At 39.4% G+C, this 20,000-nt stretch overlaps 1 protein-coding gene and 1 long non-coding RNA gene across 3 annotated transcripts; both read left to right on the top strand.

Annotated features, from left to right (window-relative positions):
* Nucleotides 1-933: 933 nt before the first annotated feature.
* LOC110986871 (organic solute transporter subunit alpha-like) lies at nucleotides 934-13,150 on the top strand. 2 transcript variants are annotated; one of them, XM_087138422.1, is made up of 8 exons: nucleotides 934-1,412; nucleotides 2,278-2,447; nucleotides 4,794-4,867; nucleotides 5,463-5,624; nucleotides 6,724-6,820; nucleotides 7,044-7,299; nucleotides 8,273-8,465; nucleotides 12,527-13,150. In XM_087138422.1, the coding sequence occupies exons 1-7, from the start codon at nucleotides 1,331-1,333 to the stop codon at nucleotides 8,452-8,454; spliced, it is 1,023 nt and encodes a 340-aa protein (XP_086994548.1). In that variant the 5' UTR covers nucleotides 934-1,330; the 3' UTR covers nucleotides 8,455-8,465; nucleotides 12,527-13,150. The 2 variants fall into 2 exon arrangements, with proteins under 2 accessions (XP_086994548.1, XP_022104833.1); XM_022249141.2 differs by lacking the exon at nucleotides 12,527-13,150 and having other exon boundaries at nucleotides 936-1,412; nucleotides 8,273-11,580.
* Nucleotides 13,151-13,831: 681 nt separating this feature from the next.
* On the top strand, nucleotides 13,832-17,984 carry LOC147800591 (uncharacterized). Its single transcript, XR_015425731.1, has 2 exons — nucleotides 13,832-17,101; nucleotides 17,277-17,984. It is a non-coding gene; the product is annotated as an uncharacterized LOC147800591 (long non-coding RNA).
* Nucleotides 17,985-20,000: the final 2,016 nt, after the last annotated feature.

Here is a 20,000-nt window from a genome sequence, read left to right as displayed (position 1 = left end):
AAGTATCATGCAAGAAGGAAACCGTATGGGTGAGAACAGAAAGTTTTGGTTCGGGCCTTTTAGTCGGGCAATTTGACGTGTTGTGCGTATTAGTGCAATGCTGTAAAGTCAATTCGTACCGAAACGTACTCGTCCCCAGGTGTGTGTGCGTGTACTTGAATGCCATGCCCCAAATCCAGACAACTCATTTTTGACCACTATCCGGTCATGTCGGACTCAGTGCGGAAATTTGAATCCGCATGAAAAACGAACCGCATTTCAGACAAATGACTATCTTGAAGAAATGAACTGATGGATACAAACGATTCACCAGTCTTCCAGACAGTATCATCGACGGCCCAAGGGGAATTTGACAAAAGTGTAAAAATTGGGTACTTAGGTAAGGTGAAAACACGGAAAATGACGAAAATGGATCCCAATGAAAAACGAAGTAAAGTTTTTAAAAAAAACACGTTTCGTACCTAGAAGAAATAAACTTTTTTGATCATAAGAGTTACTAGTCTATCATGTGGCATCAAAGTTGTTTCAAGGTAAACCCGGTAAAATTGTGAAAATTAGACACAAAGTTAGCTAAAAAAAACAAAAAATTTTCATAATTATCCATTGTCGTAAAATTGACGTTTTCCACTTCTTTGATTAGTTTCCGGAGATCTTTATTATCAGAAGCTATTATATATCACCGTTTGATAGATTCTTGGTAATTTATTCACACACGAGGTCTTCAAGGGAAATGGCTGGACATATCCCGCACCGGTATGCGTCGTCTGCTAGAATATCAGTTTTCAGGCTGACGACAATAATGCTGCTATTGCACATGCGCGAATTAACAACTAAATGCACGCACAGTCAATGGGAACTGATCATACGTGTGGCTTACAAAGCCAGAAGACACAATTAGTCTTTGAGCCTTAAAGCAATTTGCCTCAATGCAAACACAATCTCGCATGCAATGTTACAAAGGTTGTCAAAGGTTGATCATCGGTTAATTGATAACGGGAAGTATTTCTGCCTGTTTTGATAGCACCTAGTACAAGATCAGCCCCTCGACCCAGCGCGATAAGCAGTACGCGCGACGCATTCTATCTGTTTTGGCCTAAATGGTAGGACTTGAACGCGCATCGCCCTTCTTATCTCGGCTGGGAACCGTGATTCGTAGCTTTTTTAATCTCATACAGTATTGAAATCTGCGGCATCTTTCTTATCTGGTTGTGCTGAACGTGAAGTCAACGTGCCTACTATAATGTGAAAAGTGGACAGCATATTACTGCACCGCATTTTCAGGATACTGTAAATTGTTTAGGTCCTTTCGAGTGATCCGTGTCTCAAGAAGATGGGAGCTTTACTCGGTATTCCACAGAGGTTCTGCCCTGGTGAAAACGAGACCAACTGGGCCGATGGGTCATTAACATCAGGTAAGCCTTTCGTTTACATTCATCTGGATTGGACTCGGTGATCGGCAGACAAGCCAAATTCTGCGGATAGATGCTAAACCTGTCATGCCTCTTAAAGTGCCCATCTTAGCTTGGGCCAGTGTCTTGTCTGAGAAATCAATGCCTTGGGCCTAAACAGTTCGAACATGGGCCGAGGAAAGAAATCAATTTGGTTAACGACAGTTTTCAAGACCTCAAAATTCGAAATTTAACATTTGATTCGAAATTATATGCATCGTGAGTCTTCCATGTGAGAATTTTAGCGCATTATGAACTCAGACTTTGTTATTGCGATTAGTTTTGCCCACTTTCAGGTTACAGGTTATTGCATATAATAAGTTCGCCCTGCTGTGTCATGGGCGGAAAGATTTGGGGGTCAGGAATGTTTCATTCGATTATAACCTGTAACACTGCATGTATATTTACAAATGACATTGAATGAATCAAAGTCTGTAGTCACGTTTTTATCATATTTCAGTTTGGTTGCTTTACACTGGTTTATGTTAGTTCATGTAATCGGAACCAGTTGCAGCAAATTGTATTTTCTTCCTTTTCCTGTCAGTCTTGCGGACAGTAGTGGGACTGTCATCCCACTGCACCATGAACAGACACGGTAAAATCTTTGTAGGCATTTGACATTGTTATATTCATGTACAGTGTGATTTGTGCTGTTTTATTCGCATCTTTTACCATGTTACATTTTGAAAGTTTCTTCATATTAATGCTATAAAAGGCATTGAAAATCTTTCAGGTGAAGGTTCAGCTGTTAAAGTTTACGCCACATGAATGAGTGCAAAAATACTCAGATAATGTTAGAAGTGAGATCATTCTGTTCTTTTATCAACAGAGCTGGCTAAATATCCGCTCTTCACTTTGCTATTTTCCTATGCGGCCGTGGCGAGTTTCACAGTCATCGTAATATTCTTAGAAGCTGCGTTCTTTACGGCAACGCGGGTCCCACGTTCGTCCGTGGCCAATCATCGCCTCAATACCGTTATCATGATGTCTGCTTTTCCGGTGAGTCTGGACATGTTTTGAGATACCATCACAGCGTGTCGTGTGGAGAAGACCAGTGGCAGTTACAGGGACAGGTTGTTTCAGGTTACACAGACAAAACAATTTTAGAAAGCTCTTTGGCGCACCAGGTGAATCGATATAATTTTCACGCCATACTGAGAGATCAGTCCGTAACTTTGGCAGTACTTCGGGCCTTAACTGGTTAAAAGTCAAAATTGCAAGCTTTTTTATAAAAAAAAAATTATTATAAAAAATAAAACCTCAAGCTTCGGTAGAGGGTTGGGTTTGACTGAAGGAGGAAAATCCGGTGGGTACTTCTGAACTAGTGCCTTTTAAAGCTGTTGTGGAGTCTGGCGTGGGTCACTGGCTGAAACGAAGGTGAGATTGAATATCGCCGCCATTCATGAACACCTTATAAACAAGTCTTAAAATGTTAACAAGCATTTCAGAAAACCCAATTATATGAAGTATTCTGACTCAACGCCTCCTGGGTTATAAATGAAATTAATTGAGGGGTTAAAAACTAACATCTGCCTCTTCAATTTCGTCATGTGCAAATTAATGTGCAAGCCTCAGTCCTGTTAAGCTTCCATTTCAAAGTGGTCATTTGACGGACTTTGAACCAGTCAGAAGAGGTTAATTGTCTAGTTGTGGCATGCATGCGCCTTCCAGTTTAGGTCGCCGAACAGTGGAGGCCAGTACGGCCCATACAGCTGACAAAAGTAAGAAAAGTGACAGCTTAAAGCTGCTGGAGAAGGTGCACGTGGCGTAGACTAGGTCTCAACCTCACTTCCCAAAGAGATGCGATCTCAGCGATAAAATTGCCAAACGGCCTACAGATGGCCATCTACTGTTGCGACGATTTAAATTTGACAGAAGCACTTTCTCAAAGAGGCAGGGTGTGAGGGCGGTGTTGACACGGCGTGTTGGGTTCACTCTATACTTTGAATAGGCATCTCTGCTCTGCGAATTGAAGCGACTGCGCAGCCATCTTGGGCTATTCAATAAAATGGCATTTTCTAAGTCACCGGCTTTTAGCGCTGTGCATGAATGCACTTAGTGAATGGACTGAACTTGGTGACCATTATTGAATACCCAAAGATCGCTGCGCTATGACTTCAATTCTATGGAATTCCATATCTGCCGTCGCCCGTCGTGCGTCGCCCGTTCTGCGTCACCCGTCACTTTTTTTGGGGGGGGGGTCACGCTTGAGCAGTGCTATTTTTCACCTTTGACCCTTGATCTTTTCACATGTTTGATCGATCTGCCATGCCTGTATATCCTTCCACAATACCCCAATAGACCATACCCCGTAAATACAAGAGTAACTTTGAACTAAATGTATATAATAAATTACTTACAATATTTGATTTCTTAATATCTTTTATAAGAGACGAACTGATTCAACATTATTTTGAGGGCGGACATACCTACAATGAAATCTGCTGTATACTCAAATTAGACATAACTTAAACTGCACGTAGGCACACAGAAGTCTTTTAAACAGTAATATTACTTTACCCCATAAATAATGTTGCTATGCTGGGTATCTGTGCTCATTGGCCTATCCATCATGGCATACACACCCACAAAAACCAAGATGTCATATTTGCTGAAAATTAAATCAAGTGATAATTTCCCCCTAACATTTAATAAACAGTTACTTATCTACAGCGCAATACCGGCGTTTCACAATAGCGCACCTCCAAGAGCTTGCAACGCGTTGACCAATCACAATGCGCGAAATCTGTCGACCCAATGCGCGTTTGGAGATAATGGATTTTTATCTCCCCGTCATTGACAGCAGTGCTAGCAACACAGCGTAGGAAAAATTCCACTAAATAGGCACATCTTGCCGTAAAAAAATAACCAGATTTTGTGAGAACTATTTATCACAGTACTGAATTCAGTTTTTCGCCACTGAAGCAGATAGTTGGGTATGAGTGTTCGAGATCACAGCCCCACTTACACTACTCTCGAGGATAGAACAAATGAAAAATGAACATAAAATGCCCAAGTTATTCTTAATGTCAATTGCCTGCCGTTGAAATTCTACGATGTTTTAGAAACAAAAGTAAACAAAAATACCCAAAGCATAAACACAGAATACCTTAGAGACCTCCAATCACAACCATTTTGTTCTGATTGTTCGTAATTGCATTGAATAAAGTCGATATATTTCACAATTGCTTTGTGGTACTTCCGTTTCACAGTACTGGATAATGCTCCTCCACCCCTCGCAGAAGGCCGATCTAGCAAGGTGCCCCACCTCATCCCTATTTTAAATCTTGAAGTGAACACAGCAAGTGTCATTTTTGCTGTTTCCCCTCATTTAATCTCCTACAGGCTTTTGTACTGCTCTGTCTACCAGCAGTCCTGATTCCGAGTTCTGCTGGATTTTGTCTGGCACTGCAAGACTTGTGAGTAATACGATTTTGTTGAATATTGTTACTATAAACGGTTAAAGACCATGATAGTGACTTTATACAAGTTGATTTTGAGATGTTCAGAAAAGCTACGTCACAGTTTTTAAAATTTAAGTTTAGGCCAACAGGATGTACCTTTGGCCCGGGATAACTTGCTGAGTACGAGCATCATGCAGCTCGATGCTTCCTATGAAGGCATTAACGACTATAATCAAAGGCAGCACCAGTCTCTGTCTTGCACAAGTATACCCATTTTACCCCCACATGGGGAGAAGAATTAGTAACAAGGGAATTTGCCCAACGAACGAGATTAAACTATCCGGTATATATTAAAATCCCCTCAACAGATGCTCTTGGTCACCACTTATAGGGGGCTGTCCTGAAACGGAAACCAGAGTTTATGAGTAAACGTTTAGGAACCAATAAACTTTTTTCTTCGGAAGTGTAAGCACATTCTTTGTGCATATCGTTTGGCGTGCATGGCTTGTAAAAAACAATCGTGACAACAAACAACATGTCTGTAAATCTAGAAAGTTAAGGTTTGCGAAACACATTCTATCACTGCCAATTGTTTTTGCTCTCTCCTAAGATACTACTCCTTCGTCATGTTCAAGTTCATCGTGCTCCAAGTGGATTACTACGGGGGGCATCGGAAAATGATGGCGCGGCTGGCTGCCGAGAAAGTCATGTTCAACATCAATGTGCCGATACTCTGCTGCTTATTTTGCCTCAAACCGGTCCGTCTGACAAGGTCTGTTCCTGACAAGATTTGTCAGTTTGCCACACCAATTAATGCACCGATTGGCAAAGCCGTTGGGTAGCAACGTTGCCCTGCGACCTCTGCCTTACCAAAAGAACTTCTGGATTTTGAGTACATGAGAAACGTCTTTCCTTTTTTTTACAAAAGCTCCCCTTAGAAAGGTCTTGAGGCCACACTAAAACACTGAAATGTTTGCCCTGCCCCGCAACCGAAATTTGGCTCCCTTAAAACATAATTATGATGCCATATCAACGTGATTGTAATAGACCGATTCGCTGACGCCATTATTCCTGTGGTGTCCCCGTCACTCATCAGGCGCACATTTCTTAGCTTTGGAGCGCGAGATTTTGGTTATCAGTGCGCTCCCATTGGCTAATGAGCAAGCATTCAATGCATCTATATCTCTTTTGTTCAAGGGCGTGGGAACACCTCAGTGAGGAGATTTAGATATGATGCACGTATTAAACAAACGTGAACGCAAACGCGACTATTTTTCTTATCGCGCACGGATGCACGGGCGTCAAACGCCTATTTTGAGATGCGCGTCCCACATAAAATGTACATCTTCCAATGACCACGCGAATAAAAGGAAAAATCATCAGTCGCATCCGGTAAATCTCCCAAAGAAGTGCAATCATAAACCAAGCATGAAAAAATCCCAGTTGCATAACCTTTGCACTTTGCAAAAATGTCTATTTCACATTAGCGAATGTTCAAAGCATAATTTTAAACCTTCCAAAAAAGTTGCAGTTTTCCACGTTTTCATCCAACGTGAACTTCCCATGTTTCACGTATTGGACGTCCGCGCAAACCACCCGTACGTGAGAGACAATACGCAGAAAGCAATGATGTCAGTAACAGTCCACACTTTTTCCCGTTTGCGTTCACGTAGAACGTGCAACTAAATCTCTCTAATGGCTCCTGATTCTTGTCACCGGATCTGTCTATGTGCCAAAGAATTTTCATATGGTTTCCTCAAGTCCATTTTTTTTTCGATCTATCGACGAGACTGACATCATGCTTTCTTTTGAACCTTCTGTAAAATCGACTCTTCAGCTATTTTTATCTCGCTGTCTTCAAAATCTTTTAGGAAAAGTTTCACGACGATCAAGATTCTGGTGCTCCAAACTTCCATCCTTAAACCGATAATGACGTTTTTCAGAGCAATCGCTGGTTTTGCGAATGTGGTAAGTACTCTTCCTACCGTCTTCTACGATTGACCAACATTTGAAAACAAAAATTAATCCCAAGAGATGGTGTATGGTCGTTGCGACCGCACTGAATTCAAACATCATGCTAGCAGCGAGTAGACCTAAATCAAAAACTCTAAGCAGCTATCTCCTAAGTACTCCATGGCCGGTCGAGGTTGTCAAAGGATCACCCGAGTCTTCTTTTTCCCCTTGGCAACAGAACCTGCTCGGCGTGCCGGATTTGATCCTGCAAGCCTTGACTGTCGTGTCCACAATGACGGCAGTGACAGGAATGAACATGCTCACCAAGGCATCGAGTAGCAAGGATCTGGAGAAATATGACCTGCCTGCTAAGAACCAGCTCATGACTGCCGGCCTGTTGATGAACGGGCTTCAGCCAACTCTCATCTCCCTGGGGACAGTCTTTAGACCCCTAGGTTGCTTCATCCCTTTCCCTTCACCTTTGCTGGCCTCGCGTAAGTTCGAATAAGGGTGCAGGCGATGAAGTTTTCTCAGGAGCACTTTTTGAAAGTTGCAGCTTTTAAACTCTCACCTCGCGCTCGATGTATGAAAGCACTTCGTGTTCTTTGACGGTTAATTGCATTGAAAAATGTTTGTAAAGCATCAAAGATTGTATGAGCTTTTCTGGAGAGCACAGGGCGCTGTTGCCGTCATGTTAATTTAATCAAATTTGACACATTATGTTCTGTTTAGGTTTGTCTGTTGCTCACTCATTACACTTCTGAAAGAGGGTTGCTTGTTAGCTCATTAGCATGTGCTTAACAAAGAAAAGAATAGCACAATATTAAACAAATTCCAGCAGTTTGTGTGTGTGCTCATCAAAGCAATAGTGACACCACATTTACCTTTAGAATGCGTGCAAAAGGAATATAAGATTTCTTAAATCTCGAAGGTGCATTTTCAAAGGTTTGGGTCGAACATTGCATCGATAGGCTTTTGTGTATTTCATCTTGTCAATTTGGTTTCAAAGGAGATGCTGAACCCTGTTTTAATACTGAAAAATGTGTAAATAAAAGAACCATACGTATACTTTGACCCTAGTTTAGTGTATCAATGAGGAAAGGTCTGTTTGTGTGTCATGCCTTCATTTTAATGAATAATAGAAAAAAAGAAAGAACAAAAATAGTTTGTTTTAGGGAGGAAACCCACACGATCAGACAACTTAATCTTTATGGCAGAGAAATACGGGCGTTTCACAATTGTGTGCCTCCAAGAGTTGAAATCTGCCAACCCGATGCTCGTTTGGAAAGGGTTGACAGATTTCGCGCATTGTGATTGGCCAACTTTTGGAATGTAGGCGCTGCAACATTGCGTAAAAACAATCTACAGAACATGATTCGTTTCCTTTTCAGCAGTATCCATGGATGAAATTGTTCCGACCATTTTTATTTCTTGATTCGTTTATTTCTTATTTTCCCCTTCATTCAGAGTGGCAGGCGTTCCTTGTGATTCTGGAGTCTACATTGATAATGATCCCTGTCCTGAGATACTACAGGACGGCTGACAGCAACGTGGTGGGCGTACCCCCGCCTATCGAGGAGGACGAGGAAGAGCCAACGACGCAACTGGGGAAGATGCGACAATGGATCAGACGACACACACTGATGTAAAGCAAGGACAGGTGAACGTAAATCGCTCGCAGCTTCATTAACTTAAAGAGACCAGGTGGTGGTAGTGGTAGACATGCTTCCTTTTTTTGGAAACTCATACTCGTCTTCAGCGAATGAAAGCAATTTGACGTCCTTCTAGCGGATTCGGTTTATTGAAAAATGTGCTGTTTTAAAGAGTCAAACATGTCAAAGCTTTTCAGCGCAATACGTGTCGAAGGAGTTGTTGCTCTGATGTCAATCATCAGGAAAGACACTGTTCAGTGCTGTAGATTTTTCTGTTCATATTGGGAATCCAAATCTGCTCACTCAATGCGTCACTGAGAAAGGGTTGCCGGTTGCAATGAATTTAAGCAACAGTGAATCACCAAGTGAAGGGATGTTTAGATCTGCAAAATATCAAACATTTCAGTGTTTGAGAGCACAGATTAGTGAAACATTGAGGTTTTCTCTCTTGAGTGTCATCATAGTTTTGCTCATAAATATTTACTTTGCATTAGCATAAGAACCAAAAGAGTACCAAATATTTTGTATAAAATGGCAAATCAGAATTGACAATAAGGTTAGTAAAAGCTCTGCGATGCATATTTGCAAGGACTGTGGTAAAAATGCATTGCATAGACCCTTTAAATGTGATCACATGTTCCAAAACTAGGCTGAGGAATTACAAAGATGTATTATCTGGAAATGACATGAACATATACACATAAATGAGGCAAATTCTATATTGGCCCAGTACCTGCAATGTCAGAAACTTTCTGCAGAAAAACCTTTGAGATGGATCTAACAGTGGAGAGAAAACTTGTCAAACGTCAAAAGTTCATGTTTCAGCATGGTTTCGGGGTATTTGGTCACAACTGTGAATTTTATTTGGCAACACACACTATTCAAGTGGATGATTTTAATGGGTAATATTTCGGAAACGGTGGTGTAAATTGTGTAGTTACAATATGTCAGTTACTACACTAATAACGTTGGACAGCTGAGTTTGTCATGAATAAGCCTTTTGCGAGTTAAATTCGAATGAAACCTGATACACTAAGTTATGATTGTACATGAACATAACCATTTGAATTACCCAGACTAAGGGTACTGTTGCTATACCTCGTGTTTCGGGCAAGCTTTTGCACTGCGACCGCCCTTTCTGGTATGGACTGGTTTCTTTGTGCCCTTCTTATCCATTCAAAGTAGTGCATTGGTGCAAGGCGTCTCTTATGTAACAAAGCAAAAGCCATGAGGTATAACAACAGTGTCTTTAGTGTGGATAATTTAAACTGTAACATTAACGCGAAAACAGAGAATTCAGTGTAAAATTACTCGCGAAAGGTTAACTGGTCAATACATTTGCTATTTAAATGGGTCGGTTTTATGAAACTGATTTACCGTTCAGATGTTTTCACCATCATGATGGTTAAATATAGATTTCGCAACTCCTGCAGATCAACAAAAAGCTCAAGTATCGTTTTACATGCGTGACAGTTCGGGCAAATTGTCTTCTCTAGGTGCCAGGTTTGGCAAGCAGGCCCCGCATTTTGCACACGCATTGGAATAGTTCATGGAAATGTCTTTACCCTCTCCATGCACTGGTGGATTCAAGGGAGGGGCAACAGGGCCATTTCCGGACCCCCCCCCCAGCCAGAGAGAAAACAATGAAACATAACGAGACTGGCGGCTTCTGTGGTTTATTTATTCCTAACGCATGCGTGTAAAAAGTCAAATGTATCCTCACCCTTCAGAGGGGAAGAAACAAAGTTTCCACTCCACTCCCCAAAACATGGTTCCTTCACTGAGATACTGCTGGACGGCCGATGGTAACGTAGTGGGCGTGCTTCCGCCCCTCACTCAAGAGGAAGAGGAACCCAACACGGGAAACGAGAAGATGAGGCAGTGGATACGCCGCCACACCCTCATGTGATGCCGTTCAGATTTTTCCCCTTCTCATTACTTCAAGATGACACGCCCCTCTTTAATCCATATGAGTGTGTGCAGAATGATAGGACTGAACTCTTCTCATGTAGTCACTTGTTCTTTCAGAGTTGCTCAATTTCTCCCGTTTCGTGGATTAATGCGACTCCAGTTTTACATGAAACGTTTACTGTGTTTAAAGAATTCCTTTGTGCTTCTTTTGATTTTGTACTCCGATGCGGTTCTTAAAGCGATTCAAGTTACATTTTTAGAGGTTTTGTAAAATTTATTTCACATCTATGAGACGTTTCTTCAATCTGATTTGGTTTGCATGATATTGCGACAGTGAACATCACCATTGTCCTTGGAACAATCTCTGCAAGATACAAGTAGGCTATTTTCTATATGCTGAACGATGTGGGCTGTTACTTTGAGCTTCTTTAACATGTACAATACTGAAAGTAAATCTCTCAATGAACAATTTCGACACTGTTTAGGTAGTAAAGTGTCTTCCAAGGTATACTATTATTAAAACACTAGAGTGTCTGTCAATGTGTTTAGCACAAAGTATTTTACCAAGTCTATAGAACACACGGGTAGTACTACTCTATTATGCTGCAGTTAGTGTGTATCGAGTAGGAATATGATGTCTTGTATTGCAAACAAATACGACAATGCACTATTAGGCGAAAAGTATTTTCCATGCGTTTCATTCACAGATTGGCTATGCTACTGGGAGCCATTGTAACTCTATAAGTTCAATTTATGCAAACATTCTGCAGGGCAGTTCTTATGGAAAGGGTCCAGTGTTTCTAGTACTTTTTTAAAGAGTGAGGCAGCTTTGCAAGAATTACTTGTAACTGTTTTATTAAAGAAGGTAAACGGTCTTTGTGCTGACGTTGCATTTCTAGGTTTGAATATTTAATACTGAATTGTAACAAATATCTTCAGTTCATAAGTAATGATGAAAAATTGATGATAGATGACGCTGGTTCGTTTACATCTTTCGATAGTATTCATCATGAGGGAATGGAAAACTATTCACAGGACACTATTGTTTAGAATATAACAATAACCCAATTTGTTTGTGCAATTTATGGAGAGTATAAAGTGATTAGACAGTGTGCTCTCACAAGTAACACCCAATAGAAATAGTGTCTATGGCTCCTAGATGTTCTAATGACTATTCGAATTAATAGACTATGTAAATTTTTATATTCCTAATTTTGGGTCCACTATGTTTCTTTTCTTTTCTTTTAGAAACAAAGTTGGAAAAAGACACGTAACTAAAAAAGTTGTTTCATGTTTTCCATCAGGCTCATGCTTTTGCGGTACCGATTTCCTTTTTTCCTACACTCCTTGACTCAAAGCGCGAGGGCATTTGTCAACTAACAGTCATCTTATCATGATGCTAGTTGCTAATACCACCAGCCATTGGCGGATCAGGAAAGCTTGCCATAAAACCCAAATGTAGCTTCCCCTTTCAGACAGGATTACTCTGCCCACATTTTTGGCTCTTACAAAAAGCAGTTTTGTTGTTTCCCCGCAACTCTCCATCTTAGCAAAGCCCACCAATATGGTAACCAAACAATTTTTAAAGAAAGAAACAAGCCGAGGGAGAGCAAATTAGGGCTTTTTCGCATTTCCTTTTTTTACTTTAAGAAAAAAACAGGATTTGTTCATTTGAGATACTAGCACATTTCCATTTCTGGCTTTTTGCTCAAAGATAAACCCAAGAGCTACAAAACTAATTCTAATAGTTTCTTTGGTGACGTCATAATAACGGAATGCGCAAACCCTTTTGGACATTAGAAAATATGGAGATTAAAGTGTGCACGTTTAACGTCACTTCACTTCTTCTTTAACTCGTCTAAAGCCTTCCCCTTATAAGATACCTGCAAGGTTTAAATTCAGTCAGACATGTGCTTCACGAGATAGAGTGCCTTGAAAGTGCACCGTAATGTCACGTGACTTGTCACATTATGTCGTCATCATCACTTAAGATCAATGTTCCTCTAAAGCCCCCAATTTCAAAGTTTGAACCCAATTGGACACGAACTTCACGAGATATAGCGCTTTGCAGTGTGCACCTTTTATATCACGTGACTTTTCACATGATGACGTCATCATCACATGAGGTCTTTTCTGTCTATGACATTTCCGTTTCCAGGTACCTGCAAGGTTTTCATACAAATTGGACATGTCCTTTAGGAGATAAAAAAGCTGCGAAGTTTGCTCCTTTAAAGTCATGTCATCTGACACCGTATGACGTCATTATGATGATGTTCTTGGATCCTCTCCAGCTGGGGGACTGAAAGAGTGCACACAAGATACATAGTAAGATCAGAAAAACAAAAAACATGTTCAAAACCTATTAGGAATATAAAATATTCAAAAATCAATAAAAAACGTCAGAAGGTGACTCACCATGACGTCATAAAATTGGCGTATTTTGTGTATCCTATATCAGGGTTTTGTTGGCTGTAACTTTGATGACAATTCAAGATCGCCAAGTTACCAACATGATGGCTTGAAACCGTGTACAAAGTCAATGGGCTAAAAATCACGGTGCAGAAAAACTGCACCTATAATTGCAAGTCACGTGATTTGCGTTTTAACTGAAAAATATTGGTGAAATGTTACTTAATATTCTGACTGTTGGGCATATTTCAAACAAAATATCAGAGCGAAAGACATACGATTTCTTTCTCCTCATAGTAATCTTCAGCTGAAGTTAAGGACTACTCACTCATCAAACTTAATTATAGTGTGCATTAAAAACAACGTGTACAAAATCTATGCCGAAAAACTGCCTCTTTAATCTCACGTCACGTGACCCCTGAAGATGTCATTATGACGATTTTATTCTGGGACCCTCGCTACGTGGTGAACTACGAGTGTACACCAATATGAAATCAATTAGAGTTACCAGAGTCCTGATGTCTGGCTGTCGAAAAACTTGTAAAAAACCGAAAAGTGCATTCCACCAAATGGTTGTTTTTCTGCGCGTATTTTGTGATCCCACTGGATTTTTCCAATAAGACAGACCAAAATCAGGAGGGACCATAGAAATATTTCTATAAATCCCGAATTTGGGAGTGATAGTTTCCAGTTCACGGTTTTCTTTCATAAAAAAGCCCCAAATTGCAGGTCTATTTTGGATAGAGGCGGGCGGCTACATTCAGAAATGAGCGCTTAGTTTTACTGCTATGGGGGTATCTTCCTTGAAAGGTGAATAATTTTTTTGTTGTGGCTAACCCCAACGAAATTGAAAGGAAGAGTAATCCCCCGGCCATAATCTTGAATTTTCCTGTGAAAAAACGGAGGCCAACCTCTTCACAAGAGTCAACAGGTGGCGCTATTTCGGTCCGATTTTGCACTGTTTTCTATTGGCGCGTATTTGGTGTGGTGCAATCCTAAGAGCAAAAATTAAATATAAAAAAATCAATAAAACGTCACATGATGACGTCATAAATTTGGACTTCTTTTGTTTTGGGGTCTTTGTTGGCTGTAACATTGGTTACAATTGACCAAATGACCAAAATAGTGTCATGTCACGTGTACAAAGTCAAAGTCACTTAAATAACCATAATAAAAAAAATTACTTGATGACGTCATCATGACGCCATCAAGTAATTGTTCTAGACGCATCCTTACACAAGGGTCCTTCACTGATGTAAGATCCAAAAGTTGTTAAGGGACTAAAGTCGGTGGGGGAAGAAACGTGTACAAAACAAAAGGAATTTGGGTCATCAGAAGAAGAAGACTAGACCCGTGTTTGTTGACAAACACAAGCTGTTTTGGCAATGGTCTGTGTGATGGGTATCTAGGAAAAAAATGTGGGTGGCTCAAAAAAGTGTAAAAAGCCATATAACTGAAATTGATGATGACATCTGTTTTCTCTTTCGTCCTCATAGTAATTCGCAGCTGAAGTTGAGAGTCCATGAAAAAGCTTGCTCAAAACCCTTGGGGACAAACTACACCTTGAAAATGATATCACGTAATGTGCGTTTGAATTTTAAAATATCTATAAAAGCTTACTTGATATTTGGACACCTTGGTATCTTTGTAATCGAACAAAAGGGTAAAATTAATCTGATTTCTCTGTCGTTGTCATAAAAAAACAAAAGCTGTTTCGGCTAACTTGCCGAAACAGCTAAAAAAAAAAGTTTTGTCTGTCTTAAGGACAGAGCAAAGGGCTTTTTCGCATGTTCGTTTTTTCCTACGAAAAGGGCATTTCTTCATTTGAGATACTGCCACATTTGGATTTCTCATTTCTTACTCAAACATCTATCCCAGAGCTACAAATAATTCCCAAAGTTTCTAATAGTATTTGGGTGACCTAATTATGACAAAATATTCAAAACCCTTTCAGACACTAGGAAATATAACGAATTAAAGTTTGCACCCTTTACATCTTGTCACTTTTCTATCACACTTCCCATTAAAGCCATCAACCATATTTCAACCAAATACGACATGTAGATCACGAGATATACGGCTCTAAAGAGTGCACCTTAATGTCATGTTACTTGTCACTTCCATTCAAGATCTCAGCAATGTTTGGACCAAATCTTACATGAAGTTCAGGAGATAAACTTCTCCAGAGAGTGCACCTTTAATGTCACGTGACCTGTTATATGATGACGTACAAATCAGATTAGGTCAATTTCTGCCTAAAACCCTTCCCTCTCCAACTATACTCAAAGTTTCAAACCAATCTGACATTTACTTCACGAAATATAGTGCTTTGAAGAGTGCACTTTAATGCCACGTGACTTGTCACATGACACTTCATTATCACTTAAGGTCAATGTTCATCTAAAACCCTCAATTTCGACATATCTGCAAAGTTTGACCCCTATCAGACATGTACTTAACATGTATGTCACGAGATACAGTGCTTTAAAGAGTGCACCTTTAATGTCACGTGACATGTATTCTGATGACCTCATCATCACATCAGGTCATTATTTGTCTAAAGCCCCCTTCAAGCTAAATGCAAGGTTTAAACCCAATCGCACAAGTACTTAACAAGATCCATTGCTTGAAAGAGTGCACCTTTAATGTCACGTGACTCGTCACATGATGACAGTCAATTTTAGTCTATGACACTTCCCTTTCTAGATACCCGTAAGGTTTCAACCAAATGAGACATGTCCTTCAGGACATATAAGGCTTTGAAGTTTGCTCCTTTAATTTCATGTCACCTGGCACCATATGACGTCATTATGACGATGTTGTTCTTGGATCCTCTCTAGCTGGGGATTTAAAGAGTACACACCTAATACATAGCCCGTCAGATCAAGAAAATTTCCGAAGACTGGCTGTGGAACAAAAAACACGCTTGAAACCTATAGGGAATATAAAATATTCAAAATTCAAAAAAATCAGAAGATGACGTTATTATGGCGTTATTAAATTGAGTATTTTTGTATCAGGGTTTGTTGGCTGTAACTTTAATGACAATCGAAGATCGCCACGATACCAAAATGATTACTTGAAAAGGTGTACAAAATCAATGGGCTAAAAGTCCGAGTGCAGAAATTCTGCACTTTTCAATTCAAGTCACGTGACTTCAATTTAATCTGAAACATTTTTATGAAATATTACTTGATATTCTGACTCTTGGGCCCATTTGAAATCAAATGAAGACGAAATAATACGATTTCTCTTTCGTTCTCATAGTAATCTTCAGCCGAAGTTAATGATTACTCACTTATCAAAATCGATATACGTGTCTTAGTACAAAAATGTTTACAAAACCTATGAGAAAACTGCAGCTTTAACCTCATGTCACGCGTGTAGACAAATATAAAGTCAATTAAGATTGGCCACAGTCCCAAAGTCTTGCTTTTGAAAACCGTGTACGAAATCTTTCGGGAAAAACATTCAAAAATCAATTTAAAAAGTCACGTCTTCATAACGTCATAAACTTTAACATTTTTTGTATCAGGGTCTTTGTTGGCTATAACTGTGGTTACAATTGAAGATAGTGTCCAGAAAACGTGTACAAAGTCAATGGCTGAAATAAATATTCAAAAATCAATAATAAATCACTTGATGACGTCATCGTGACGTCATTGTTCTATACACATCTTCAGACAAGGGTCCTTCATTGATGTAAGTTTTTTTAAGTCCCAAAGTTTCTAAGGGATTAAAGTCGATGGTGGAAGAAACGTGTACAAAACAAAAGGAATTTGGGGCAGAAGAAAAAAAAGAAACTAGAGGCCACTGTCACATCTCAGCCCATTTTATTTTTTTAAAATGACAACTGTTATTTTTCTTTCATGTAGAGTTTTATTGAGTTTCCCAATTTTGGCTGCAACAAGAGAAGTTGCTTGATTTAAATATTCATTTCAGTATGTGATGTCATTGATTTGCATTTAGCACAAGGTGCTTGGGGCTCTAGATTGTGGACTTTGCATTTGAATGGTAAGTACAAGCAGTTTGGATGTTTCAGTTGGGTGTGGTCTTTTCATTGGGTGCACTGGAGTCTGAGGGAGTGTGGTGTATATAGAGTGAAGATGTGCTACCCATGGTCAGTCAGTTGTCTTGCTGTAAAGCATATTGACACCAGTGGTCAGGCTCTCCAATCCAACAAGAGTAATTTAAGCTAAGGGCCTTGTGCTCTTTTGGGGTTGCCATACTTTGTCAGCTTATACATCTTTTCCCCGTTTTGAGCGGACCGTCCAATGACTCTGGAACTGGTGACTGACTGCAGACAACCGTGAAGCCACAAACTGTAAGAATTGTTTCTGTGTTGAGTAATTTAGGGTACTTGTATAAAAGATTATCGTAATATTTTGATAGAAGTCATACATTTTGATGTTCCTGGAAAAGTCACAACTTTGATAATTGTCAGCCATGAGGAACAGTATTGTACAACTATTTGGAGTTGAATTTATCAACTTTTCCAGAGAGCCCTACCTTATGGCAGTTTTACTACCTTGGGTCCGGCCAAGATGCTCTCCACTGTTCTGTGCTGTGTCTCGTGAGGGCATCGCTAGCTGTTTGACGGAGCGCTACGACTGCCGTAGACGTCCGAGGCCCATGCAGACCAAGATAAACTGTTATGTCATATTGTATTAAAGGCTTGGTTGTAGAATTTAGCCTGTGTGGCACTATTTATGGTACTATTTAGCCTGTGTGGCATTATTTAGCCTGTGTGGCACTGTTTATGACACTATATAGCCTGTGTGGCACTATTTAGCCTGTGTGGCACTATTTAGCCTGTGTGGCACTATAGCCTGTGTGGCACCATTTAGCCTGTGTGGCATTGTTTACACTTAGTGTCGGGTGAATATTTTCTCCTGAACTTGGAAGTAGCCTTGGTGGCTTTTGAAGTAATTTTGGTGCACTTACCGGTAATTACATGTGTTGTAACCATGGAATATTTTTGTTGAAGCTAATTGACTTGATTTACTACTGTAGTTCTATTGTCTTGTGATTGTACTCCAAAGCATAATGTTTGGTGTTATTGGCGTCTAATGTAGTTCTTTTAATTAAACCGTACAATTCTGTGACGTCATTTTTTATGAATATCCTCATTTGAGGAACTGTACAAAACTATGAGAGGGTGAACCTCGGGACTGTAAATAGGTAATAAATTATTTTATTAAGATAAATTTGTGTGTTTGGCTTTGCACTGATTTAGTTCTCACAGCCATCTGTCTGTTTGCCAAGAGAACAAAGGGCCTTTTTCGCATTCCTTTTGTTAATTTGAACAACGAACCTACTGCACAAGCCTGAGGGTGTAATTATTTCACATCATGACCTTTCGGGTCCAAGGTTTCAACCTATTCAGTCATGCACTTCAGGAAGTAACATGCTTTAACGAGTTTATGTACATGTACTGTGTAATTTAACTCCTCATCTGATGACGTCATCATCACATGAGGTATATCTTGGACTGCAACACTTCCTTTTCTTGTTATCTGCAAAGTTTCAATTCGATGAGATATGTACTTCAGGAGATAGAGGGCTTTATACAGTGAATTTTTAAGGTCACGGGACTTGTCACCTGGTGAAGGCATTATCATATGAGGTCCATATTTGGCTAAATCACTTCCCTTTCAAGATATCCGCAATAGGACATATGCTTTAGGAGATATATACAGTCTTAGAAAGAGTGCACATTTAATGTCTTGTGGCTTGTCACCTGATGAAATCATTATCACAGGAGTTCAAAATTTGCCGAAAGCACTTTCCTTCCAATATATCAGAAAGGTTTAAACCCAATTGGACATACACTTCACGAGATATGGAATTTGTCACAAGAACACGTCATCATCACATCAAGTCAGTTTTTGTCTGAAACACTCCCATTCTGCGATATCGAAAAGGTTTCAACCAAATCAGAAAAATACTTAACGCTTGTGAACTTCATTCATTTGACTTCAATGTTTTAGCTATCATCTAATGAAAACTTCATGCTTAAATCTGTTACGGTTGATTTTTACTGATTTTTTAAGAATAAAAGAACGTTTTAACATAACTTCCGATGTAATGACGTCATCGGCCCCAAATTTCACACGTGTTAACTGGGTTAAGATCATCGTCTAGATCTATTTTCAGGCGATTCAGACAAACTTTGCCATAGACATCTACTCAAAATTCATTTTTCAGAAATTTTAATGTGTCGCTAGAGGGCGCTCGACAATAACTGACGTCATCAGTAGATGATTTGAAGAATGCTATACCCCAATAGATTAACTCTGTTGAAAACAAATTGATGCCCATTACATATATTATTAAATATATAATTAAATACTATTATTAAATATATAATTTTTAATTTATTGAACAATAAGACCACTTCCAGTTTTGACCGGAAGAAAAGGTCACGTCACTTGACCCACACGAGCTGAATTAAAGACCACATTTTATTCCACCACTTGCTGCAAACAGAATGTTGCGAGAGGCCACGGTTGATTTTATGTGGATTTTCATAAATTTAACGAAATATTTAAAGATTCAAAATTTAATAATAAATCACTTGCTGATGTCATCATGACATAAAATACTTCCGAATTTTCTTCGTGTTATAGTTAGTGTTTGCTGTAATTCTGACGACGATCAACGATAACTAAGGTACCAAAATAGTGCCTTGAACACTAGATAGAAGTGTTTGTAAACAAATACAAACACAGAACTGTTTCGGGACTGTTTCACCAACAAAATGAGTATTCTCAATTGTTATGAATAAACCTAGCATCAAGAAACTATGAGAGAGTAAAATTGAACAATTTACTATAATGACGTCCTATACCCTGAAAGAGTTACTTGGTAATTTGCAATGAATTTCAACCGATGCAGTTGGATGTCTACTTTAGAAAATAATCTACCATGACTTGTCACGGGATTTCATTCTGACAGTTAAGATTTTGCTTTGTACTTGTGCCTGTGGAGTTTCCCAGAATTGCTTGAAAATTATATTTACTTAACAGATGACATATCTGACTGTTTAGACTGATGACGTCATCACTATTGGATATGACACCAGTTAAAGAATATTATTTTTAATCAATTCCCTACATTCGACCATAGTATCGACAGGCTAGGTATGAAGCAAAGAAGTACGGAGTGGATTGAATTAAGCATTCGCATTTGAAATAACTATTCATAAAATCATTCTTTAAAGT

The sequence above is a fragment of the Acanthaster planci genome, linkage group LG01, assembly GCF_054643075.1.
Source record: "Acanthaster planci isolate LZ-2023a linkage group LG01, COTS_SCS, whole genome shotgun sequence".
NCBI classification, from domain to species: domain Eukaryota; kingdom Metazoa; phylum Echinodermata; class Asteroidea; order Valvatida; family Acanthasteridae; genus Acanthaster; species Acanthaster planci.
The sequence above is the reverse complement of the archived record's forward strand: the minus strand, read 5'-3'. Positions and strand labels throughout refer to the sequence as shown.